Source organism: Ailuropoda melanoleuca, chromosome 8 (genome assembly GCF_002007445.2).
Source record: "Ailuropoda melanoleuca isolate Jingjing chromosome 8, ASM200744v2, whole genome shotgun sequence".
Taxonomy (NCBI): Eukaryota; Metazoa; Chordata; class Mammalia; order Carnivora; family Ursidae; genus Ailuropoda; species Ailuropoda melanoleuca.
In genome coordinates this window covers 128,327,166-128,347,599 of record NC_048225.1, presented here as the reverse complement: position 1 = coordinate 128,347,599, position 20,434 = coordinate 128,327,166, and the positions used below count along the sequence as shown (strand labels likewise).

The following is a 20,434-nucleotide window of genomic DNA, read 5'->3' as shown; positions in this document are numbered from 1 at the left end:
CCGAGGCTTGAAGGTGGAGTTGTCCCGCCTTAAACCAAAGGGACCAATAGGAAGCGCAGGCGGCGTGTTTGAAAGCGAGGCCAAAGGGGGTGGGAGCGCGTGGTGCTGGGAGTTGTTTGGAGGTTGGCGGCGCGGGCCTGACGATCCTCAGACTGATCGATCATGTCGCACAAACAGATTTACTATTCAGACAAATACGACGACGAGGAGTTCGAGTACCGGTTAGTGCCGGCGCGGGGGCCATAATGAGGTCGTGAACTTTGACAAGCGAGGGCAAAAGGAGTTAGTCACCGGGGCTGAAGCGATAGGACCGACGCATGCGCGAGAGACTCACGGGACGCGGGCGGGGACGGTCGCGGGGAAAGCAGGGCGCATGCGCGAGGGCCTGGCGGCGCGGGAGCGCGCAGACCCGGCGAACTCGAAGTCGGCCCTGAGCTGTGGAGCGAGAGGAGGGGCGTGGCTAGAGTTCAAGGCTGACCCCTTCCACCCTGGCGGGGTTCTGGAGCGTTCTTTGAGCTTCCGCGGGCACGTCGAACTTTGCCCTGCGGAGCCTGCTGGGAGGAGGTGGCCGCGGCGGCGATGGAGGATTCCTGGAAAGGGGGCTTGGGCGTGCGGTTTGTTGGGGAGGGGACCTGCTAGATGCCCCTTCTGGATGCGCCTGCGATGTCTGACCCGGCGCCGGGGTGCCGCGGGGCTCAGGAGCTGCCCCGGAGCGCAGGAGCTGCCCCGGAGCGCGAGCGCTGCCCACGGTCGCTGCCTCTCCCGACCCAGAGAGTCGGAGCAGAGCCTGCCGGGTTTCAGGAGGAGGCGGTGGTGCTGTGCTGGGGACAGGGACCGGTGTGGGGAAGTAGCACTCGCTGCGGGATTGCGTCTGACAGATGCAGCGCCGCGATTCCAGGCCGGAAGATCGGGGACGAGCAATCCTCCTCGAGCCGGCGTTCCAAGCATTCAGTGCGACGCTTACACCGACTGCCTAGTTGGTGTCTCGTCTTCCACCTTGAAGAACATAGAATGGAGACTTGCCAGGCTTGGGTTTCTTTTCCAGCCGAGTGGCTCCGGGCTCTCTGGGGACTCTGTGTGTGCTGACCCATACTGGACCGTGGGCCGGTTAGCTTTCTTAGCCACGTCTGAACTCGCTAACTAAACCCCGTGCTTATCACCCCTTTGCAGGGCTAGCTTCATCGCCCTGGAAGTTGCAAGTCCTGGCGATGCTGTCTTGGTTTAAGACAGGGGTGGCTGTTGAGAGGGTTTGTTGGTGGCGTTGTCAGTCTGATCTGATTAGGTACTGAAGGCAGACCCTGTGCCAGGGCCTTGTCCGAATGGCCGCTCACTCCACATAGTTAGATTAGAATTATGACTTTGCAAAGCATCTCTGCTACTAGTACGGAGAGCATCTAGTATATTTTCACTGAACATGATGAAGTTTATCTCGATTAGCCTAATTCATGTCAGAGTAATAATTTTTTTTTTTAGATTTTATTTATTTATTTGACAGAGATAGAGACAGCCAGCTAGAGAGGGAACACAAGCAAGGGGGAGTGGGAGAGGAAGAAGCAGGCTCATAGCAAAGGAGCCTGATGTGGGGCTCGATCCCATAACGCCGGGATCACCCCCTGAGCCGAAGGCAGACGCTTAACCGCTGTGCCACCCAGGCGCCCCCAGAGTAATAATTTTTTGCCATGAAAGGAGACTTATCCTTGGTTAGGAGAACACAGGGTTTCCCAAAAGAAGTGTCACGGCAACTCCCTTCAAAGTTAGGAAAATGAAATCAGGGGTAGATTTTAGAGGGTAAGACACTTACATTTCATCCTTTGTGATGGCTCTTCCACACGCGCTCCTCAAGAGGCCCTTCTTCCACAAAACCAATCCTTTTCAAAACTACTTTTAATTATTAACACTGTGTGTGCCGTGGGGCTGCCCTTCTATCATTTTATGGTAATCAGCAGACTGAGCTCCAGGAAGGCAGGAGAACAGGTGCTCCCTCACTTGAGTTATTCATTAATGTGTGCTTTTTAACATACTTTGGTGAGGATTTACATAACTGGCCTTTATTTCTAGCTGCCTCTACCCCACAATAAGATTATATAAACTCCCTACCATCAGAAACCAATTTTTTCTTTTCTATCCTCTCAGCTTTGTATGCAAGCTCTTGTCTAACAGACTGCACCCAGTACTGATGTGAATTCCCCCCATCTTTCCATGTTTCCGTTAACAGGCATGTTATGTTGCCGAAGGATATCGCCAAGCTGGTCCCTAAAACCCACCTGATGTCTGAATCGGAATGGCGGAATCTTGGCGTTCAGCAAAGTCAGGGATGGGTCCATTACATGATCCACGAACCAGGTTGGTATGATGTTTGAAAGTAACCATGGAGGGAGGGCTCCTTCCCTGAGGGGAACACGAAATGATGAGATCGTATAACCCAGAGAAATGGGGGGGGGGGTAAGGGTGCTTTATTGGTTCCTCACTAGCCATCTAGAAAAACTGGAGTGACCAAAAATAAAAGTAAAGTATCTGGGAAGTTCAGAGACAGCCTGTCCCTGAAAAACCTCCTTTAATCTCTAGTTCAGTCCGAGTGTACCCTTTTTTGTCTTAAGGCCACATATACCCTCGTAGCTGTTGTGGCCCCTGCATCATTCTCCATCAGAAAGCAAACTCTCAGATGTGTTCCAAACATGCCAAGGAAAGCATATGCCTTGATAAGACACCAGACCCCAAGCTGCCAGGCAAAGCTAACACAGGATCCCTGGCTGTGGAGACACAACAAAGGAACTGACACTAACAGTTCTCCGCTTGGCGGACAGGCCCAGCTTGTGGCTCTGCTTCTAAGGCCGTATGCTTAAATCTTAATTTAGTCATAAAGATCTGAGCGGGTGATATCTGGGAAGTGCAGAGCCCAGGGCGAGTGTGTCTCTTCGATGTCATTCACTCTTCCAGAACCTCACATCTTGCTGTTCCGGCGGCCACTGCCCAAGAAGCCGAAGAAATGAAGCTGGCCACCCTGTCCAGCCTTGAGCTTGACACAGCTGTTCTCGCTTGCTAACATCTTCCTGATGACATCATTATGTTGCCTTCTTGTTTCTCACTTTGATATTTAAAGGATGTTCAGTACAGTTTGTGCTGCTGACTGCTTTGCTCGAGCAGAGCCAACAACACCATGGCCCAACCAGATGAGCGCTCTTCGGGCTGCAGCCTCAGCCGAGTGTTATCCCAGAAACCATGCTTGAGCTCTGTACCCAGCAGAACACACTTGGTAGATGGAGGAAGCATCTGAGAAGGCGGCTATGGCTGTTACAGGGATTGTGTAAACTTGCTGTTTTGTTTTGTTTCCTGCCAGGTGTTGTATGTACGGTGGTTTGTTTCAATGTATTGGAAACTTTTCATTTTATTCAAGAAATCTGTTCCATGTTAAAAAGCCTTGATTAAAGAGGAAGTTTTTATCATCTGATTCCTTAATTGTAACGGTTTTTTCCCCTATCAGGGTGAGCATTACACTCAGTATTGTGTTTCTGATTATATTCCCTTCGGTTAGATAATGAAGTTCAGCTCTTTGCTCATAATGAGGTTTATTTCAACATTCAGGTAACTGGTTTTTAATCTACTTTAAGCAGACTTTCTGTCAAATTTCTGAAATATATGTGGCTCTGTTAGCCTGAGGTAGGGGGTATATAGAGACATCATCTCATCAAAACACATTAACCATTTCCTACAGTCAGGGATGCTGCCTTTACCGCAGTCCTGATATTTGAAGGGCACAAGAAGGTAAAGGGAGGCTGTCATCCGGAGGCTGCTCCTGTGCTCCACCTTCTGCCCAGCCTATGGCTCAGGCATACCTGTGGCCTGTTGGGGGGGGGGGAGCCTAGGATGTTTTTAGTGGCAAGTACTGATGCCTAAGTCATTCCTTAGAGATACTGCCTTAATTGGTCTGGGGTGGGGCCTGGATGTGGGAATTTGAAGCATTTGGCGGGTGGGGAATTTCAAGCATTTTTATGCAGGTAGTTGGAGCATTAACCTTTGAGAAAACAGGTGTAAGCTGTAGTTGTTCAAGAAAACATTTCTCCAGGGGGTGCCTGGCTGGCTCAATGGGTGGAGCAGCGGACTCTAGATCTCAGGGTTGCAGAGTTCCAGCCCCATGTTGGGTGGAGAGAATAACAGTAGTACAAAATAAAGGAAATTAATCTTACCCCTTCTCCCTAGCTTCCATCCATTTATTCCTATGGCGGTTGTTCAGTTGTAGTCCCTGAACCAGAAGCATCCACATCACTGGAACCTTGTTAGAAATGCACATTAGTGGACTCCACACTAGACCTACTGAATCAGAACTCTGAGGGCTGGACCTAGCAATGTTTTAACAAGCTCTCTAGGTGATTCTGGTGACCACTGAAGCGTGAGAACCCTCTGATAAAGAATTGGACCACAGCATTTTTGTGGGAGGGGTGGCCAAATATTACCTGTACTACTAGTAAAGATAAGGGATCACGTGACATATCATTAGACAAGTGGGACTTTTGTTTTGCCTTTAAAAAAATTTTTACTGGATGCCTGGGTGTCTCGGTTGGGCATCTGCCTTCCGCTCAGGTCCTGGTCCCAGGGTCCTGGGATCAAGCCTGGCATCCAGCTTCCTGCTCAGCAGGGAGTCTCCTCCCTCTGCCTGTAACTCCCGCCCCCCCCCCGTTTGTGTGCTCTTTCTCTCCCTCTCTCTCTCTAATAAATAGATAAAACCTTTTAAAAAAATAGAAAAAAAATTTTTTTAGGGGCTCTGGGCTGGCTCAGTCCATAGAGCATGCAACTCTTGATCTGGGGGTTGTTGAAAAAAAAAAAAAACAGGGTTTATTACTAGAGAAAGAATGGTCTAGAAGCCTGGCTCTTCCTTTCACTTTAGTGTTGTTGCTGTGTGGCATCCCTTAACATTTCTTAGCCTGTTGCCCATTTGTAAAATGGGCATCATCTATCTTGGGCTTTAGAAGAGTAAAATGAGGGTGGTGTGATTCAGCTGTTTTCCAAGTGATGAATGAATATTAGAGGTTTACTACAGAAAACAGTCTAGGGACCAGGAGCATCAGCATGACAGGAGAGCTTGTTAAATGCAGATCTCAGGCTCCTACCCCAAACCTCCTGAATGGGGGAGATCTAATCAGCCTATTAAGAAGGTCCCAGATGGGAGCACCTGGCTTGCTCAGCTGGTAGAGCATTCGACTCTGGGTCGTGAGTTCAAACTGCACCTTGGGCATAGAGATTACTTAAACATAAAAAAAAAAAAAAAATTTTAAAAAGGTCCCAGATCAAACGTTAAACTTTAAGAAGCACTTTTAGACCAAAGGCAAGTGAAATGAGAATAAGCTAGAACGATGTAAGAATCCGAGTGGATACACAGCACAGCCTAGTCGGCTGCCCTCACTTGTGCCTGTAAGACCAGTAATTGGGCAAAGGTGATGTTCAAACAGAACTAGTATCCTAGAGCAAGGGCGGGGGGGGGGGAGGCAAGGCTTTTTCTTGTCAAGAGGGTTAAGCGTATAGCTTCATCGTTTATAATAGAGGTGAATGAAAACTCACCTCCAAGATCTTCCTACCTCATGAGTGCTGACACTTGGTGTCCCTCCGACTTGCATGCCTCACAGTATAAAATCCCTCTGGCAGCAGCCCCTGCGCCTAGAATTAGGGTTAGTGCCCGACAGCACGTGCACACAAGAATTTGAAAACAGGACAGAAGTGAGAGTCACGCCTCCCTTTACTTGCAGCCCCACAGAGCGCACCCCAAAGTCCCTGGAGCACCGCCCACCACCGCGCCTTCCGCGCCCCAGGCCCGTGGGGCCCGGCCCCGCCCCCCGCCGGCAGCCCGGCCCCCGCAGTTCCGGGTGGGGGTGACCACGTGCTTGTCGCCAATGACAACCCGGCGCTCCTCCCGCTCCCTAGCTAAGGCGGGCGAGCGACAGCCGGCTGCACCAATGGGCCCTTGGAAGTCGTCTGAGCGACAGCCGAGGTGACCAACTGCTGTGAGCAGGTACGGGTGTAAGGCGGGACTCTGCGTGCGGACGCCGCCCGGTACGTGCGGGAGCAGAGGGCACGAGCTGGGGAAGGGCCCGAGAGGCAGGTGGAGACCTGGGAGAGCGAGGGGGGCTGCAGCGTGGCCGGGAGACGGGACTCCAGGCCAGAAAGGGTGCGGACGCCTGCGGGAGAGGCGCCTGAGCTCCGGTCCGGGGCGGAGCGGGAACGGGGGGGGGTAGTTTAAAAGGGGTCGAGACACTTAAAGGAACAAGTGCCCCAAGGAGAGGAGGCATTTGAAGGTGCAGATGGCCGAGCTCTAGCCGACTAGAGGAGCCGAGCTCGACACGCAGAAGACATATTCAAAGGGGTAGGTGCTTGGGAGAGCAGGACATTTAAGGGAGACTAGAGCCAAGCTTAGAAGACGTGAAGAGGACAGGGCTAGGGTTTCAGAACACGTTTCTTACAGGCGGGGATAAAGGAGTCCTGTCAAGGGCCTGGCGAGGTCTTCCTCTAAGGACGAACGTGCACTCCTGCTCTCCCCCATTGTCCTCTCTGGCTCCTCCAGGTTCCCTTGACCCCAGACCCCCCTGTTTTCAGGCTATGGCCCCCAGTGCCCTGTAGACCTGGCGCGATTCCCGTGCTTTCGACCCCTATTTGGGGCCCTGGGTGGCTCCTGGAGGGCCTTGCAGAGGGGCAGAGAAAGCAGGACCATGGCATCTAGGGCCTTTGAACCTCCCCCAGGGCGCAGCGTGACGGCGGGCATCATCATTGTTGGAGATGAGATCCTCAAGGTGTGTCTGGGACAGAAGAGGGGGGAGGGTGCGGCATTCTCCTGTCCTTAAGAGCCTGCTGCACTTCCTGTTGAGGGGAGGCCGCCCCGGGTGGGAGCCCCCTTGCCGCAGTAGAGTCCTGGAGTGAGTCCAGCCTATTAGAGGGAAAGTGACCCCTTGTTCTTTCAGTTACTCTGTTGAAAACTTGTAGCAAAGTTGCTACAATTTGCCAAGCAGTTTATAGCGGTGGGAGGGGCTTTACAGAAACCACGTGAGTCCATGGGGTAAAGGAGGTGTGGGTGCAGTGCTCTCATGGAAGAGTTCTAGCCGGTCTGTTGGGAAAATGACCCAAGGCATTCAGCAGAGTGAGTAAGCAAAATAGAAGGAAAGTACTAGATAGAAAAAATCCCTTTTGAACAATCAGGGAAGTCTCAGGAAAAGTCATGGTAGGCATCAGGTTTGTAATATTGACCCTTGTCTTTTGAGTGTTTACTAGTGTCTGGCAGTGTGCTGATTAGATCACATATGCGATCTTTCTAATCCTTACAACGTTCCCATGAGGTTTAATACTTTTATTATAAATCTCAGTTAATAGATTATGAGACCAAGAAGCTTGCCCAAGACTACAGAGCTCGGGAGTGGTAGAGGTGGGATTCCAACCCCATTTTCTCTTCCTCCAGAGTAACCCTTACCTGCTAAGCTCCCTGTAGAGAAGTAGAAGGAAATGGGGCTGGGAAGGAACGTTGGATACACACCAGAGACAGACAGCCTCAAAAATTCTGCAAAGGAATTTGAACTTTATTCTGTACACGGTTGGAAACCACGCATGGCTTTTGAGCCCAAGAGTGGTGCAATCACAGCAGCACATTAGAAAGGTTAGTCAGGAGGCCTGGTGCAGAGTGCTGTGACTGGAAGCTGGGAGCCTGGCCAGGGGGCTATCGCCACTGTCCAGATAAAAGGTGCCAGGGACCTGCGTGGTGGCAGTAGGGACAGAGAGAAGAGAGCAGATGGGGAGACGTTTCAGTAGGGTTGACAACAGCAGGGCCCGACTGGCTGTGGACAGTGTCTGGGGAGCCACTGACCAAAGTGACAACAGCCAGGAATATGGTGAAGATGCCGAGTAAGTCCGTGGAGCCAGGGGACCACACTGTCAGGGTTGGTGAGGAACTGAGCGATTGTCCACAGAGAGCTGACCGTGGAATCCATGAGCAGAGACGAGGTCGAGCTCAAGGTCAAAGTGCAGAGAGGGAGGCCTAAGGTGGATCATGCTATCCCTGACTGTTCCCATGGTTTTCTTACTCCTGTGCCCAGTCCAGGCTGTGTGGCCCCCCAAGGCAGCCCCCCCCCCAAGAACACAGTGCCCCAACATCAGGCAGATGCAGCTGTTGCCCCTTCCCTTTGCACTTCATCCCCACGGCATTGACACTCACCGTCCCCGTCTCATCTCTCAGGGACACACTCAGGACACCAACACCTACTTTCTGTGCCGGACACTGCGCTCCCTGGGGGTCCAAGTGTGCCGAGTCTCTGTTGTGCCCGATGAGGTTGCCACCATTGCAGCTGAGGTCACTACTTTCTCCAGCCGCTTCACCCACGTCCTCACGGCAGGGGGCATCGGCCCCACTCACGACGACGTGACCTTCGAGGCAGTAGCACAGGCCTTTGGGGAGGAGCTCAAGCCACACCCTGAGCTGGAAGCCGCCGTCAAGGCCCTCGGAGGGAAGGGCTGGGAGAAGCTGTCTCTCGTGCCCTCCTCCGCCCGCCTGCACTACGGCACAGATCCTCGGACAGGCCGGCCCTTCAAATTCCCGCTGGTCTCCGTCCGAAACGTCTACCTCTTCCCAGGCATTCCAGAGCTGCTGCGGAGGGTGCTGGAGGGGCTGAAGGGGCTGTTCCAAAACACAGCTGTGCAGTTCCACCTGCGGGAGCTCTATGTGGCCGCCGACGAGGCCTCTATCGCCCCCATCCTGGCCGAGGCCCAGGCCCACTTCGGGCGCAGGCTCGGCCTGGGCTCCTATCCTGACTGGGGCAGCAACTACTATCAGGTGAAGCTGACGCTGGACGCAGAGGAGGAAGGGCCCCTGGAGGAATGCCTGGCCTACCTGACCGCCCGTCTGCCCCCGGGGTCGCTGGTCCCCTATGTGCCCGATGCCGTGCAGCAGGCCAGTGAGGCCGTGTACAAACTTGCGGAATCAGGTAGGGGCCTCGGCGGGGAGCGGCTGCTTGCGGCAGGCCAGGGGACTCCCTAGGCCTCAGGAACGCCGGGGTGTTGGAGGCTTCCTGCAAATCCGGGAGCGGGTGGCAGATGGCCCCGCAGTAAATGCAGGCCGCGTGTGTGCTGTCTGAAGCACCGTGCTGGGTAGGAGGGGCGTAGCTCGACGGGACAGTTGTACACCGTGCCCTTCTGGGCCAGGCGCATAACGAGAAAGGTACCCGGGCACGAGATGTCGGTGACGAGGGGCCTCCAGCGCCAGGAGGTCAGCTCTGACCTGGGTACATATTACATACAATCTACTGGGCAAGTGCTGTGTGAGTAGAGCGGTCAGGAGGATTGGGCCACACTGGGAGGTTGGCGAGAGCAAACCATGTGCAGATTAGGGGAGTGGAAGGAAACCAGGGCCCCCAGAGGGAAGGCACTGAGGTGGGGCTGAAGGGCCGGTGGGGGCACACCCTGAAGGGCATGAGGGAGTCCAGCCAGTGCCCCGACACTGGGAAGCCACGGAGACTTTAAGCAAGAGCAGCGTGGCCCCCACTGTCCTCTGACAGCCACGTGCATCCGTCTGATGGCTTCTTGTCTGTGTGCTCGCAGGGTCTTCTCTGGGGGAGAAGGTGGCAGGCGCCCTGCAGACCATCGAGACTGCGCTAGCTCGGTACGACCTTGCCCGCCTCTGCGTGGGCTTCAACGGAGGCAAGGACTGCACCGCACTCCTGCACCTCTTCCACGCGGCTGTGCAGCGGTGAGCTGACCCCTGGGGGCGGGACCTCAGAGGTGCCCATCTGCCCCCGTCTAGCTCCTCACCCGAGGAAGCAGGGAGGGAAAGGGCAGCTGGATGGGGGCTGGGAGGATGAACTGGTGACCTCCAGTTCTGTTCCCCCACCACATTTATTGAGCTTCTGACATGTGTGTGGCCCTGGGTGTGGACGTGAAGGCCACCATCCTGACCAGCCACTGGGAGGTCACAGTCCTGTTGGGGAGGTGACATTCACATGCCCGAAATGGGGCTGTGTGCTCCCGATCTGAGAAGTGAGAGATCAGAATGGGCTTCCCAGAGGAAGCGGGTTCTCATTGGTGGGAAGGACACGGAGAGCAGAGAATGGGAGGCTGTCCATTGGGGGGGTGCCAGAGGGAACAGTGCGAACGGTCTGAGAGCGTCTCCCTGCCCGCTCGCAAGCCAGTACACCCTTCCCACCCAGGAAATGCCCTGGTGCTCAGGAACCCCTCCAGATCCTGTATGTCCGCAGCGTCTCCCCTTTCCCGGAGCTGGAGCAGTTCCTACAAGACACCATCAAGAGGTACTCGGGGCCCGGAGGCTGGGGCTCCGAGGGGGGCTCCACAGTGCCCACTTCTGACCGCAGCCCTCTCCCTTCCAGGTACAACCTGCAGGTCTTGGAGGCCGAGGGCGACATGAAGCAGGCCCTGAGCGAGCTGCAGACACGGCACCCCCAGCTGGAGGCTGTCCTGATGGGCACCCGCCGCACGGACCCCTACTCCCGCAGCCTGTGCCCTTTCAGCCCCACCGACCCTGGCTGGCCGGCCTTCATGCGCGTCAGCCCGCTGCTGGTAACGGGGCAGAGGCTGTGGGGCCTCCAGTCCCAAGCCCTGTCCATCGTGCACCCTGGCTTCCCCACGTGAGAGAGGTTGCAGCCTGGGGCTCAGATGAAGAACCCCATCTTCCGAGGGAGGCCGTGCCGTCGGCTCATTGAGCCTGCTGGGCGTTCTTTACTGAACACTGAGGGCGGGCCTGTGCTCTCTCCCACTAGGTCTGTGCTGTCCCATATGGTGGCCGCTAGCCACCCGCTTCTCAGAGTGCAGCTTGCTAGAGTGAAATAAGGAATTACCAAAAACCACTAAATGGTGGACTTTATTTTTTTTTATTTTTTTTTTAAAGATTATTTATTTATTTATTTGACAGAGATAGAGACAGCCAGCGAGAGAGGGAACACAAGCAGGGGGAGTGGGAGAGGAAGAAGCAGGCTCACAGCAGAGGAGCCTGATGTGGGGCTCGATCCCATAACGCTGGGATCATGCCCTGAGCTGAAGGCAGACGCCCAACCGCTGTGCCACCCAGGCGCCCCTAAATGGTGGACTTTAAAAGGATGAACTGTGTGGCTGTGAAAGTTCGACCTTCAGTTCCTGACCGCACCAAGCACGTTCAGGTCCCCTGTCAGACGCGGCGGTTAGAGCCCCTTTCCCTCGCCGCATGGTGTGTCCTGCTGCCTCACAGGGACACACGCCGTGGAGGGGGCTGGGGGGCAGGATGAAGGCTTTCTCGTTCACATTGCGTGGCCGACAGAGAATCTGATAGGGGCCCTCCCTTGGGGGCCAAGAAGCAGAAGGGGCATAGGTGGGCCCCTTCCCGGGTGGCAAGGGTTAAATGAGGGAGAGGGAGAGTTGGTGACTCCACTCTGACCTCCCAGGACTGGACCTACAGAGACATCTGGGACTTCCTGCGCCAGCTGTTTGTCCCTTACTGTATCCTGTACGACCGAGGGTAAGGGTGTTGGGGGAGAACGGCTGTGGGGAAGACGGGGTGCTGGGGGAGGGAGAGCCACCCCCCACACTTGCCTCCCTTCTCCCGGCTCCAGCTACACCTCACTGGGTGGCCGGGAGAACACGGTGCGGAACCCGGCCCTGAAGTACCTGACCCCGGGAGGACAGCCCACCTACCACCCAGCCTACCTCCTGGAGAACGAGGACGAGGAGCGGAACTCCCGTATGTGACCTCGCAGGCCTGCCCCCTGCAGGAGCGGGGAAGGAGGCTGTCCTGGGGTGTTGCCGGTCAATAAACTGTACCTCTCGGTGTGCGGCTGTTCTGGCTGTCTTCCTGTGCCAGGGGACTGGAGAAGCAAGAGAGCGCTGGGCTCTGTCACCTCTGAGCTGGCAGTGCTCCCGCGCGGGCGCCAGGGGTGGGGGGTGCGTGCAGGACAGACTGGAAAGGAGCCCACACTGAAGGTTCTGAATGCCAGCCTCAGCAGGAGCCCACCAGAGGGCAGGAGTAGGGACTTGTGCCAAGCACGGGGGCGGTGGGGGGCAGGCAACACAGGCCGGGCCCCGAGGTCTTGAGACCCAGGCTGGAAGCTGAGCGGGCTTGGCTGTGGAGTACGGAGGATGCGGTGGCCGGTCCCTCCCTCCCCCTCCTAACCCCAGCCTCCATCCCTGTCCATAGAGGCTGACTCAGCCCGTTCTTGGGTCCAGAACCTTCCCTGTGTTAGACCCGGGGGCCTTTGTCCCCAGAGTCATGAGGTCTGAGGGGGTGGGGACATTGTTGATAAAAGAACGGAGGCGGCTCCCACATGCCTCAGAGCTGCCGCCCCACATGCAGCCCCGGACACGGCCCCTGGCGCAGGCCCTGCCTTTCTCCTTCCGAAGGGCCCTGTGGGACACCGGGCTCCGGGTGCCTGTCTGGAAGATGGGCACGGGATGGGAGGGCCTGCAGCAGACCCTGAAGGAGGTCGCCTACATCCTTCTGTGCTGCTGGTGCATCAAGCAGCTGCTGGATTAGGGAGCCACGCTTGGCTCAGGTGGGCGGGGTGGGCGGGGTGGGCGGGGCAGACAGGAAGCCTGGCTGCTGCTCAGTGCTCCACCCCACCTCTCAGCCTCCCATTCTCTGCTCTAGCGCCCAGCCCAGCCCCCATCAGGACTCCCAGAGCCAGCGATGCCCCCCCAAGGATGGGCCACAGACACGGCGGGAAGTCGGACCCTGCTTCTGGTGTGTGACATCTGCCAGTCCGGCCTGTCTGGGCCACCATCCCCAGCCCCCACCTCTGGTGGACCCCTGGGGCACAGGAGCTCGGCCAGCAGGCCGGGACCCCAGGAAGACGGCCACAGGAGCTGGCATTTCTCCAAGCCCGGCACAGTGAGCCCACCAGCCCAGATGGTTGATTTCTCCATACTCTATTAGTGCCAGGAATCAGCTGCCCCTGCTAGCCCTGTTTGAGAATCACTGAACTATGTATGTGTGTGTGTATATATACATACATAGGGGTGTGTGTGTGTGTGTGTGTGTGTGTGTGTGTATAAAATAAATAGGCCTTGAGGCCTAGAGTTCTAAATGTCTGAAAGGGAATCAGAAAAACTCAGCACTCGAAGGGTCTGGGAGCCAGGATACAGACCAGGGAGGGAAGAAGGTTGTCCTGGATAGAACTGAGACCGAAAACCAGGTTTTCTGAGTCACTTGTGCCTGGGTGGGGAGGGTGGAGGGTGGAAAGGCCAGGTTCCTCCCAACTGGTGGATAGGGAGGGGTGCAGCTTGGGTGGGGCCTTCTTCTGGGAGGCCCTGTGCCTTAGGCCGGGAACCCCAAGAGAAGACCTGGTCTGGCCAGCTCCCTGCTTCTGAGGATCTGATGCTAGTCCGCAGCTCACAGAGGACCTTGAAACTTGCTCCCTCCTCCAGCTCGCACAGGAGGCTTCGAGAGAAAGGCGCCTGTGTGGCGATGCGGGTTCCTCAGGCTTACCACAGTGCACGGGCGCAGACAGCCAGAAGGAGCCGAACTGACTCTGCTTCCCCCTGGCGGCCCCCCACACATGCTTCCCCTGCAGTACGCCCACCCAGTGGCAGGTAAATCAGCCGCTTACGGTACCCGGCTCATGCTCGGTGACATGCCCACTCACAGGCCCCCACAGCCTCAGAGCCGGCCTGCCCGGTCCCCTCCCTCCTCTCCTGGGGCGCAGGCCTGGAGATGGTGTAGGGGACTCTCTCCTCATTCCCAGGGACCAGCTTTTCCCCCAACTTCTTCTGAGTTAAGTCCTTTTTCTCTGGGCACATGGTGTCTTTTTGTAAAGGTAACATAGACCCAGAGTAAGGAGTGGTGCTGGTGAGAAGCGACTCTCCCCCCGCCCCCCATCCGCCCCCAGCTCTCTTCCGAGGAGTTAGTCAGCTCGACCAGTCCCTTGGAGAGCATTTCAGAGACAGTTTATGCAGCACAGACTGCATCTTCGTGTGTTCGTTCATTCAACAAATGTCACTGAGCACCCGCTGTCCGCTGGTCTGGGTGCTGGAGTACGGCAGTGATCACAGCAGGCCCCTGGCCACTCAGGAGGCTTCTGTTCTCGTGGGCAGACCCAGGAAATAAAATATAAATAGAACGACAAGTGTAGAGATGTTATTAGATGATAGGTGCTCTGGAAAAGAGAAACAGTTGAGGTGGGAGGGTGTGGGGCAGGTCGTGGAGGGCCTCACAAGCCAGGGTAAGCAGGGCTGAGCTTCATGCAGAGCGAAATGAGAAAGCTGTTGCAGGTGTTCACACGGGCTCCTGTGTGGAGAACAGACTTTGGGGAGCAAGGCTTGGACAGGAGAGCCCAATCAGGAAGCCACAGACACAATCTGGGCCCAACGTGCCGGTGCTCCTGGTTCAGAGTAGTGGAGAGAAGGGGCTGGCCTGAATGCATTCACATTCTTTTTTTTTTTTTTTTTTTTAAGATTTTATTTATTTATTTGACAGAGAGACAGCGAGAGAGGGAACACGAGCAGGGGGAGTGGGAGAGGGAGAAGCAGGCTTCCCACTGAGCAGGGAGCCCGATGCGGGGCTTGATCCCAGAATGCCAGGATCATGACCCGAGCCGAAGGCAGACACTTAACAATGGAGCCACCCAGGCGCCCCATGAATGCATATGCATTCTTTTTCTTTTTTAAAGTTTTTTTTATTTTTAAATAATCTGTACACCCAACGTGGGGCTTAAATTCATAACCCTGAGATTAAGAATCACACACTCAGGGCACACGTGTGGCTCAGTCAGTTAAGCATCGACTCTTGATCTCAGCTTGGGTCTTCATCTCAGAGTCTTGAGTTCAAGCCCTGCGTTGGGCTGCATGCTGGGTGTGGAGTGCACTTAGGAAAGAAAAAAAAAATGTCGCTTGCTCTACAGACCGAGCCAGCCAGACACCCTGAGCCCATACGCGTTCTGAGTTGACAGCGTGCTCTGCACACGGCCCCGCATCTTGTCTCCCTCCACATGCCCCATACAGGATTCCGTATTAGCGCACCGGGAGCCTGCGCCCTCTTTCTCGCGGAAGCATAGAACTCCACAGTACTCCAGCTCGAGACTTTTTTTTTTTTTTTAAGATTTTTTTATTTTTTGGACAGAGATAGAGACAGCCAGTGAGAGAGGGAACACAAGCAGGGGTAGTGGGAGAGGAAGAAGCAGGCTCATAGCAGAGGAGCCTGATGGGGCTCGATCCCGGAACGCCAGGATCACGCCCTGAGCTGAAGGCAGACGCTTAACCGCTGTGCCACCCAGGCGCCCCTCGAGACTTTTTTTTAAGATTTATTTATTTGAGAGTGAGCGAGAGCACAAGCACACAGGGCGGGGGGGGCGGTCCCAAGCAGACTCACTGCTGAGTGCAAAGCCTGCCCAGGGCTCCATCTCACACCCCTGAGATCACCACCTGAGCCAAGACCGGGAGTCTGACGCTTAACCGACTGCACCACCCAGGCGCACCTCAAGATTACTTTTGACTCCAGCAGTGTGGGATCTTAGGCACCCACATAATCAGATCAGTGCTCTTGCCTGGCCTTCAGAGCCCCACCTCATGCCAGGGCACAGCGGTGAAGGGGGAAGTTTCAACCGGAAAGAGGTCAGCAGTGGCGGTGGACACAGAAGTCACCTTCCCACATGGGGGTGGGGCTCCCGCCTCCCCCTCATAGCCTGCACCTGCTTGGTCAACCCCACCCTGACTCAAGCTCTGGCTTCCTGCCTCCTTTTCCTCTCTTGGGCCCCACTTCCACCCAGATGGGACAGTCCCTGGAGGTGGAGCCTGGAGTCTGAGAGTTCTGAGCGCGAGGGCCTTGGCCAGGGATGGGGGTGTCTGGCAAAGACCCCCGGGGAAGTGGTGGACGCAGGAAGGCAGGGCCCAGGAAGTGGAAAGAGGGAACAGAGGAGCGACCTGCGGAGGCCCGAGGACAGGGTCAGCTGTCCAGAGAGCCCTGAAGGTGGAGAGGCTGAGGAGAGGGATGGGGAGAACAAGGAAAAGCTTGCACACCCTCTCAGAGCCCTTTTCACACTACAAAGTGCTTGGAGACTGACACACATCCACCTCAGAATCAGGCAGGGCGAGGGCAATCCTCCCACGATAGCTTGAAGGAAACGGGCCAAGAGGTGAGAAGTGTCACACGTGCACAGCACACTGCAGTGGGGTAGTCAGCTGATGAACCCAGATGTTCCCATCTCAGATTCAGGGCTTCTCCTGACCAGCCAGCCCTCCTCTTCTGAAGCGGTGCCTGGGAGGGGGTGCCGGGCAGGCGAAGGTGTGGAGAGGACTATTGCCCCCACGCTGCACCCATCCCACAATTCCGATTCCCACCTCAACTCCAAGCAGCTCTTGCTCTTGCTTTCCCTGGCTCCTTCGAGGGTCCCAGCTGCGTTCTTTTCACTGACACCACACAGGCCAGGAGATGGTTCCCTGGTCTACACCTGCCCACTCCTGCAGATGCAGCAACTTCCCCGGAAGGTTCTCTTCCCATCTAGAGTAAGCTCGGGTTTGGAGTGGTCAAACTACTCTCATAGGGTAGCCGAAGAGGGGAGCAGAGTGCCAAGACAGGGTGGGACGAGTAGGATCTATTTACCCCTGGGCGCTCAGGGGCCCTCCAGTGGCCACAAGGGGTAGGGGAATGGGCGGGGTAAAACGGGGAAGGAGCCTCCGCGAAGCTGGAAGGGACCCCTAATGCGACAGCACTGGGAAGTGCGGCCTGATACCCGGGATTCCTAACTAATTACGTCGGATATTAGACCCTCAATGGTGTGCGAAAGGCAGGTGGAGGGCAAGGGTCCTGGCGAAGTGGTCTGGGAGCCGCGCGCACTAAACCGGGTGTTTTTGTAATGATCTCGGCTGGGTCCTGTGTTTTCCCAGCAACACTCAGAAGCGGGCGGGATGAGGGGCGTGACAATCGTCCCGACCGCGCGGGAGCGCAGACCCCCAAGGGCACAAGCTCTTCCTCGCGTTCCTATTTGCATCTCGTTTGCATAGCAGTTATTTCCCCTTCGAAAGGCAAAAGTCCCCAACCCCGCTCTCGGTTACTCCTAGCTGAGACTTTCTACTCCCGTCTTTGCCAGCCTCGGAGACGTGCCGGTTCTTCCGGCCACTCTCGGGCCCCTCTGGCCGCCGCCCCCGGTACCTTCGGTCCTTCACCTGTCCCAGCCTCTCCGCGGCCACCCGAAACTGGGTTCGAGGAGCCGAGACACGTGCGCCGCCTGCTGGCTGGCGGGAGGGAGGCTGAGGGCAGAGGGGTTCTGTTTGGCCTTCTCCGGGACGTGGAGTTTTGGAAAATGTTCCCCGAGCTTCCTGAGGCTAAATTTATCTCCCCCGGCCCTGGGGGGCGCAGAGATCCCGGAGACGATTAGCGCTCAGGCGCAGCCGGCTCCCGCCCAGAGGCCCGGAATAGGCGCTGAGTTATAAATAGTGCGCCCGCAGGTGTGGGGGGAGTCGGCGGGAGGGGGCAACCCTGGCAGCCACGGCCCCTTCAGGTGGGTTGGGCGGTCGCGGTGGGGACGCCGGGGGGCGGCGGGCGGGGGGGGGCTGCGGTCTGAGCGCCCCCGGCGGTTTCCTGGGCGGCGGGTTTTTCGAGGGAAGCGGAGGCAGCCCGGCCAAGGGGGGAGCAGGGAAGAGGTGGGCGCCCAAGGCAGGCTGACGCTCCGCTTCCAACTCAGCACCCCCCCACTTCCAAAACAGGCCCCCAGACCCACTCACTCAGGACCCCGCCCAGAGATAGCCTTGCCTCTCTTCCGCCAGAACCCTCTCCCTCCAGACTCCGCAAGCGTCTAACTTCTGCAGCTGCCCCAAGCGCACGTGGCCCAGCCAGTCCCGGCACCTGGCTGTCACTCAGAACCGCTGTCCCCAGCCCCAGGTACACAGTCCTCCCTAGGAGGGCTTAACTCCCAGCCCGGGCTGGCATCCTTCTCCTTGACCAAACACAACTCACTCTCCGGGTATTTACCCACCTCCTGCTACTTTCCCCTCAAAAGTTAGGTCTAGCTGGTCGCCTGAGATGTATGTCTGAACGCGCGGCTCTGGGATGCCCCGCTCTCTCCAGGAGGCCCCTGCAAAGCCCCACACCTGCCCCCGCCAGACCCCAGTGCCAGTCCAGGCCTGGTGGCGGGCGGGGGTGGCAGCGGGCCCCTGGCGCCCAGCGGGTTTCGTGGGAGGGGGCACAGCCCCCAGTCAGCGTTTCCTGGCTGCGGCTGTCTCAGTGGTTTGGCGCGGTAAGGGCCAGGAGTTGGAGGGGAGGCGGGAATTTCGAGTCGGGGTTCCCCCTCCGACTTCTGAGCCAGGAAGGAAGCTGTATGGACCAGAAGAAGAGAGACGTGGGTGGTGGTGGTGGTGGTGTGTCACGGAGGAACAAACCGGAGGTTCCAGAAATGTCCAGACAGTGGAGAGTGGCATTCCCGTGGCCTACAGATCCAGACTGGGTCCAGCAAGAGTCCAGAGGCGACCCTCAGAGACGAAGGACGGGGCGGGCCCGAGGCACTGGGTGCCTTTCATTTCTCTGTACCTAGGGGCTGGTGCCAAGACGCCCGCCCTTGGACTGGCTCCGGAGGCCCAGGCTCTGCCCTCCCTGAGCCACTTTCCCGCCCTCCTTTTCCTGGGCCGTGCCCCCTCCTCCACGAAGCAGCCCCCTCTCCGTTTCACGCGTGCACAGCTGGCTCTTCCGTCTAGCCCCCCGCACGACTCTTCCCCAGGCTAGCAGAACCCCGACGGCTGGAGAAGGGAGGGAGAAACCCTGGCCTGGACCCCACCGGCTCCGGGCCCTCACCAACCAGACTCTGTCCGGCGGGGCCGAGAAGAAAACCCGGAGCAGTGACCAGGCTCGGGGCCCAAGGGGGACAGGGACGATAGGAAAACCCGGAGCGGATTCAGCGAGCGGGAGCGCCCCAGGCCCGCTGCTACCCCCTCCTTCCTACAGCCCCCCTAATTCTCCAGTGAGATAATGTCTGAGGTGGGGGGCTGTTTGGCTTGGCCTGGGCCCTCAGGGGCGCCTCACACTTTCCGCCCCTGGCTGGGGCGCAGGGCAGCGGCCCCGAGGCTGAGTCACGGCCTGAGAGGGAGGGAGGGAGGGACCGGGACTCCGCCCCTCCCCCTGCGCGGGGATCCCGGGTCAGCCCGGGTGAGGGCCAGGGCCCCCCTGGCGCCGCCCATTGTGGTCCAACAGGTTGAGCTGGTGTCCCGCGGAGCCACCTGCTGGAAAGGGAGGGAGGCCCCCTGCGGAGGGGGCTGGGGAGGAGAAAGCGAGTCGGACCCGGTTCGGCCCGGCCGGCCGCGGGGAGCGGAACCTGGCCCGCGGTAGCCGGATTTGATTCCGTTTTACACTAGTGGGAGGGGCTCTCCAGGGTACTTAGCACTGCAGGCCGGGTTGGAGGCGTCCGTCACAGGCTACCTTCCTCACTTGTGCGGGCACTGAAGTACGTATCCTGACCCCCCCCCAAACCCACACACACATCTGGAAACACCCAGGCTCCCCTGGCCACCTGGGTCTCCGGACGAATCCTGGTCCAGAGGTTCCAACCTTCGCGCGGACTCAGTTTCTCCACTTAGGGAACAGGCGGGATGGAGGCGGGGTGCAGGAGCGAGAGTGCGCCTCCGCCTCCCCCCTTCGAGGACCTGGCCCCTCCCCTCCGACAATGCCAAGGCCGCAGCGGGCACCGGCTGGATCGCAGAGGCTGCTTGCCCAGGGCGCCGTTCCCTCCCCGCGGGGCGCCGTCACGCGTGGGGAGGGACGCAGGGTCCCCGCAGCTTTCACTCCCCCGCTCCCTCAGAGTCGGGGTGGGGCGTAGGACTTGGAACTGGTGGCCTGGTGGCTCCCCCTCCCCCTACCTCCCGGGGCACTGACCTGATTATAGCCCCTCACGGGACCCCCCCCCTTCAATCCCTTAAGTCCCCTCCTCACCCCCACCTAGCCTATCTTTAACCTCTCATACCCTTCCCTCCCGAGGAGGTGACCGTACAAAAGCCCCTCACGGAGACAGAGCCCTTGATGGGGGCGCTGGGTTCCCGGGCCACTGCGGACACTGCCCCCTCCCCCTTTCCCTCCTCCAGGTTTCAGGCCAACCCCTCGGCTCCGCCCCCTCCCTGGCGGAACGCTAGGCAGGACCCACTTGAGATGGGCGGGTGCGCAGGCCAATGGGCGGGCAGGGCGGTGGAGTGCAGGGGGCGGGGCGGAGCCGCAGCGGAGGGCAGGATGGGGGTCGGGGGCGGAGCCCGAGTTAAGGTGGACTGGAAGAGATAGGGGCTGGAGGAGAAAGAGGGAGAGGGAGGGGGAGAGGGACCGCGGCAGGTGGAGGGAGAAAGAGACCGAAGGAAAGAAGGAGGGAAAAAGAGGAGGGTGGGAAAGGCTCGGAGAGCAAAGTAAAAGCTTGGAGGAAGGGAGCGAAAAGGGAGGGAGGGACCCATCTGCGCCCTGCAGGGACTGGCTGGACCAAGGGGTTGAAGTTTATATCCTTATTGGGCGGAGGGAGGGGGGACCTGGGGG

At 57.7% G+C, this 20,434-nt stretch overlaps 3 protein-coding genes and 1 long non-coding RNA gene across 10 annotated transcripts; 3 read left to right on the top strand and 1 right to left on the bottom strand.

The window, feature by feature from the left end:
* Positions 1-66: 66 nt before the first annotated feature.
* CKS1B (CDC28 protein kinase regulatory subunit 1B) lies at positions 67-3,448 on the top strand. 3 transcript variants are annotated; one of them, XM_019803044.2, is made up of 3 exons: positions 67-221; positions 2,216-2,343; positions 3,101-3,448. In XM_019803044.2, exons 1-3 carry the CDS (start codon positions 163-165, stop codon positions 3,172-3,174), a joined length of 261 nt encoding a protein of 86 aa, XP_019658603.1. In that variant the 5' UTR covers positions 67-162; the 3' UTR covers positions 3,175-3,448. The 3 variants fall into 3 exon arrangements, with proteins under 3 accessions (XP_019658603.1, XP_002922528.1, XP_019658601.2); XM_002922482.4 differs by having other exon boundaries at positions 2,938-3,448; XM_019803042.2 differs by lacking the exon at positions 67-221 and adding an exon at positions 621-1,107.
* Positions 2,254-5,912, bottom strand: LOC117803504. The gene is made up of 3 exons (XR_004627473.1): positions 5,571-5,912; positions 4,185-4,270; positions 2,254-2,388 (listed from the first exon to the last, which is right to left on the bottom strand). It is a non-coding gene; the product is annotated as an uncharacterized LOC117803504 (long non-coding RNA).
* Positions 5,913-6,051: 139 nt separating this feature from the next.
* FLAD1 (flavin adenine dinucleotide synthetase 1) lies at positions 6,052-11,776 on the top strand. 5 transcript variants are annotated; one of them, XM_034667522.1, is made up of 8 exons: positions 6,052-6,157; positions 6,583-6,776; positions 8,207-8,951; positions 9,565-9,712; positions 10,170-10,268; positions 10,332-10,536; positions 11,394-11,467; positions 11,562-11,776. In XM_034667522.1, exons 2-8 carry the CDS (start codon positions 6,696-6,698, stop codon positions 11,695-11,697), a joined length of 1,488 nt encoding a protein of 495 aa, XP_034523413.1. In that variant the 5' UTR covers positions 6,052-6,157; positions 6,583-6,695; the 3' UTR covers positions 11,698-11,776. The 5 variants fall into 5 exon arrangements, with proteins under 5 accessions (XP_034523413.1, XP_034523411.1, XP_034523410.1 ...); XM_034667520.1 differs by having other exon boundaries at positions 6,052-6,352; XM_034667519.1 differs by having other exon boundaries at positions 6,052-6,352; positions 6,452-6,776.
* Positions 11,777-11,896: 120 nt separating this feature from the next.
* On the top strand, positions 11,897-13,028 carry LENEP (lens epithelial protein). The gene is made up of 2 exons (XM_034667523.1): positions 11,897-12,497; positions 12,593-13,028. Exon 1 carries the CDS (start codon positions 12,215-12,217, stop codon positions 12,476-12,478), a length of 264 nt encoding a protein of 87 aa, XP_034523414.1. The 5' UTR covers positions 11,897-12,214; the 3' UTR covers positions 12,479-12,497; positions 12,593-13,028.
* Positions 13,029-20,434: the final 7,406 nt, after the last annotated feature.

Bases quoted from the DNA above. Each gene is read 5' to 3' on its own strand.
- CKS1B (XM_019803042.2), top strand. From the start codon at position 653: ATGCGCCTGCGATGTCTGACCCGGCGCCGGGGTGCCGCGGGGCTCAGG. The intron at 1,108-2,215 runs GTTAGCTTTCTT...TTCCGTTAACAG, and splicing joins CCATACTGGACCGTGGGCCG to GCATGTTATGTTGCCGAAGG. The intron at 2,344-3,100 runs GTTGGTATGATG...TGATATTTAAAG, and splicing joins TTACATGATCCACGAACCAG to GATGTTCAGTACAGTTTGTG.
- LENEP (XM_034667523.1), top strand. From the start codon at position 12,215: ATGAGGTCTGAGGGGGTGGGGACATTGTTGATAAAAGAACGGAGGCGG.
- FLAD1 (XM_034667522.1), top strand. From the start codon at position 6,696: ATGGCATCTAGGGCCTTTGAACCTCCCCCAGGGCGCAGCGTGACGGCG. The intron at 10,537-11,393 runs GTAACGGGGCAG...CTGACCTCCCAG, and splicing joins TGCGCGTCAGCCCGCTGCTG to GACTGGACCTACAGAGACAT. The intron at 11,468-11,561 runs GTAAGGGTGTTG...TCCCGGCTCCAG, and splicing joins TGTATCCTGTACGACCGAGG to CTACACCTCACTGGGTGGCC.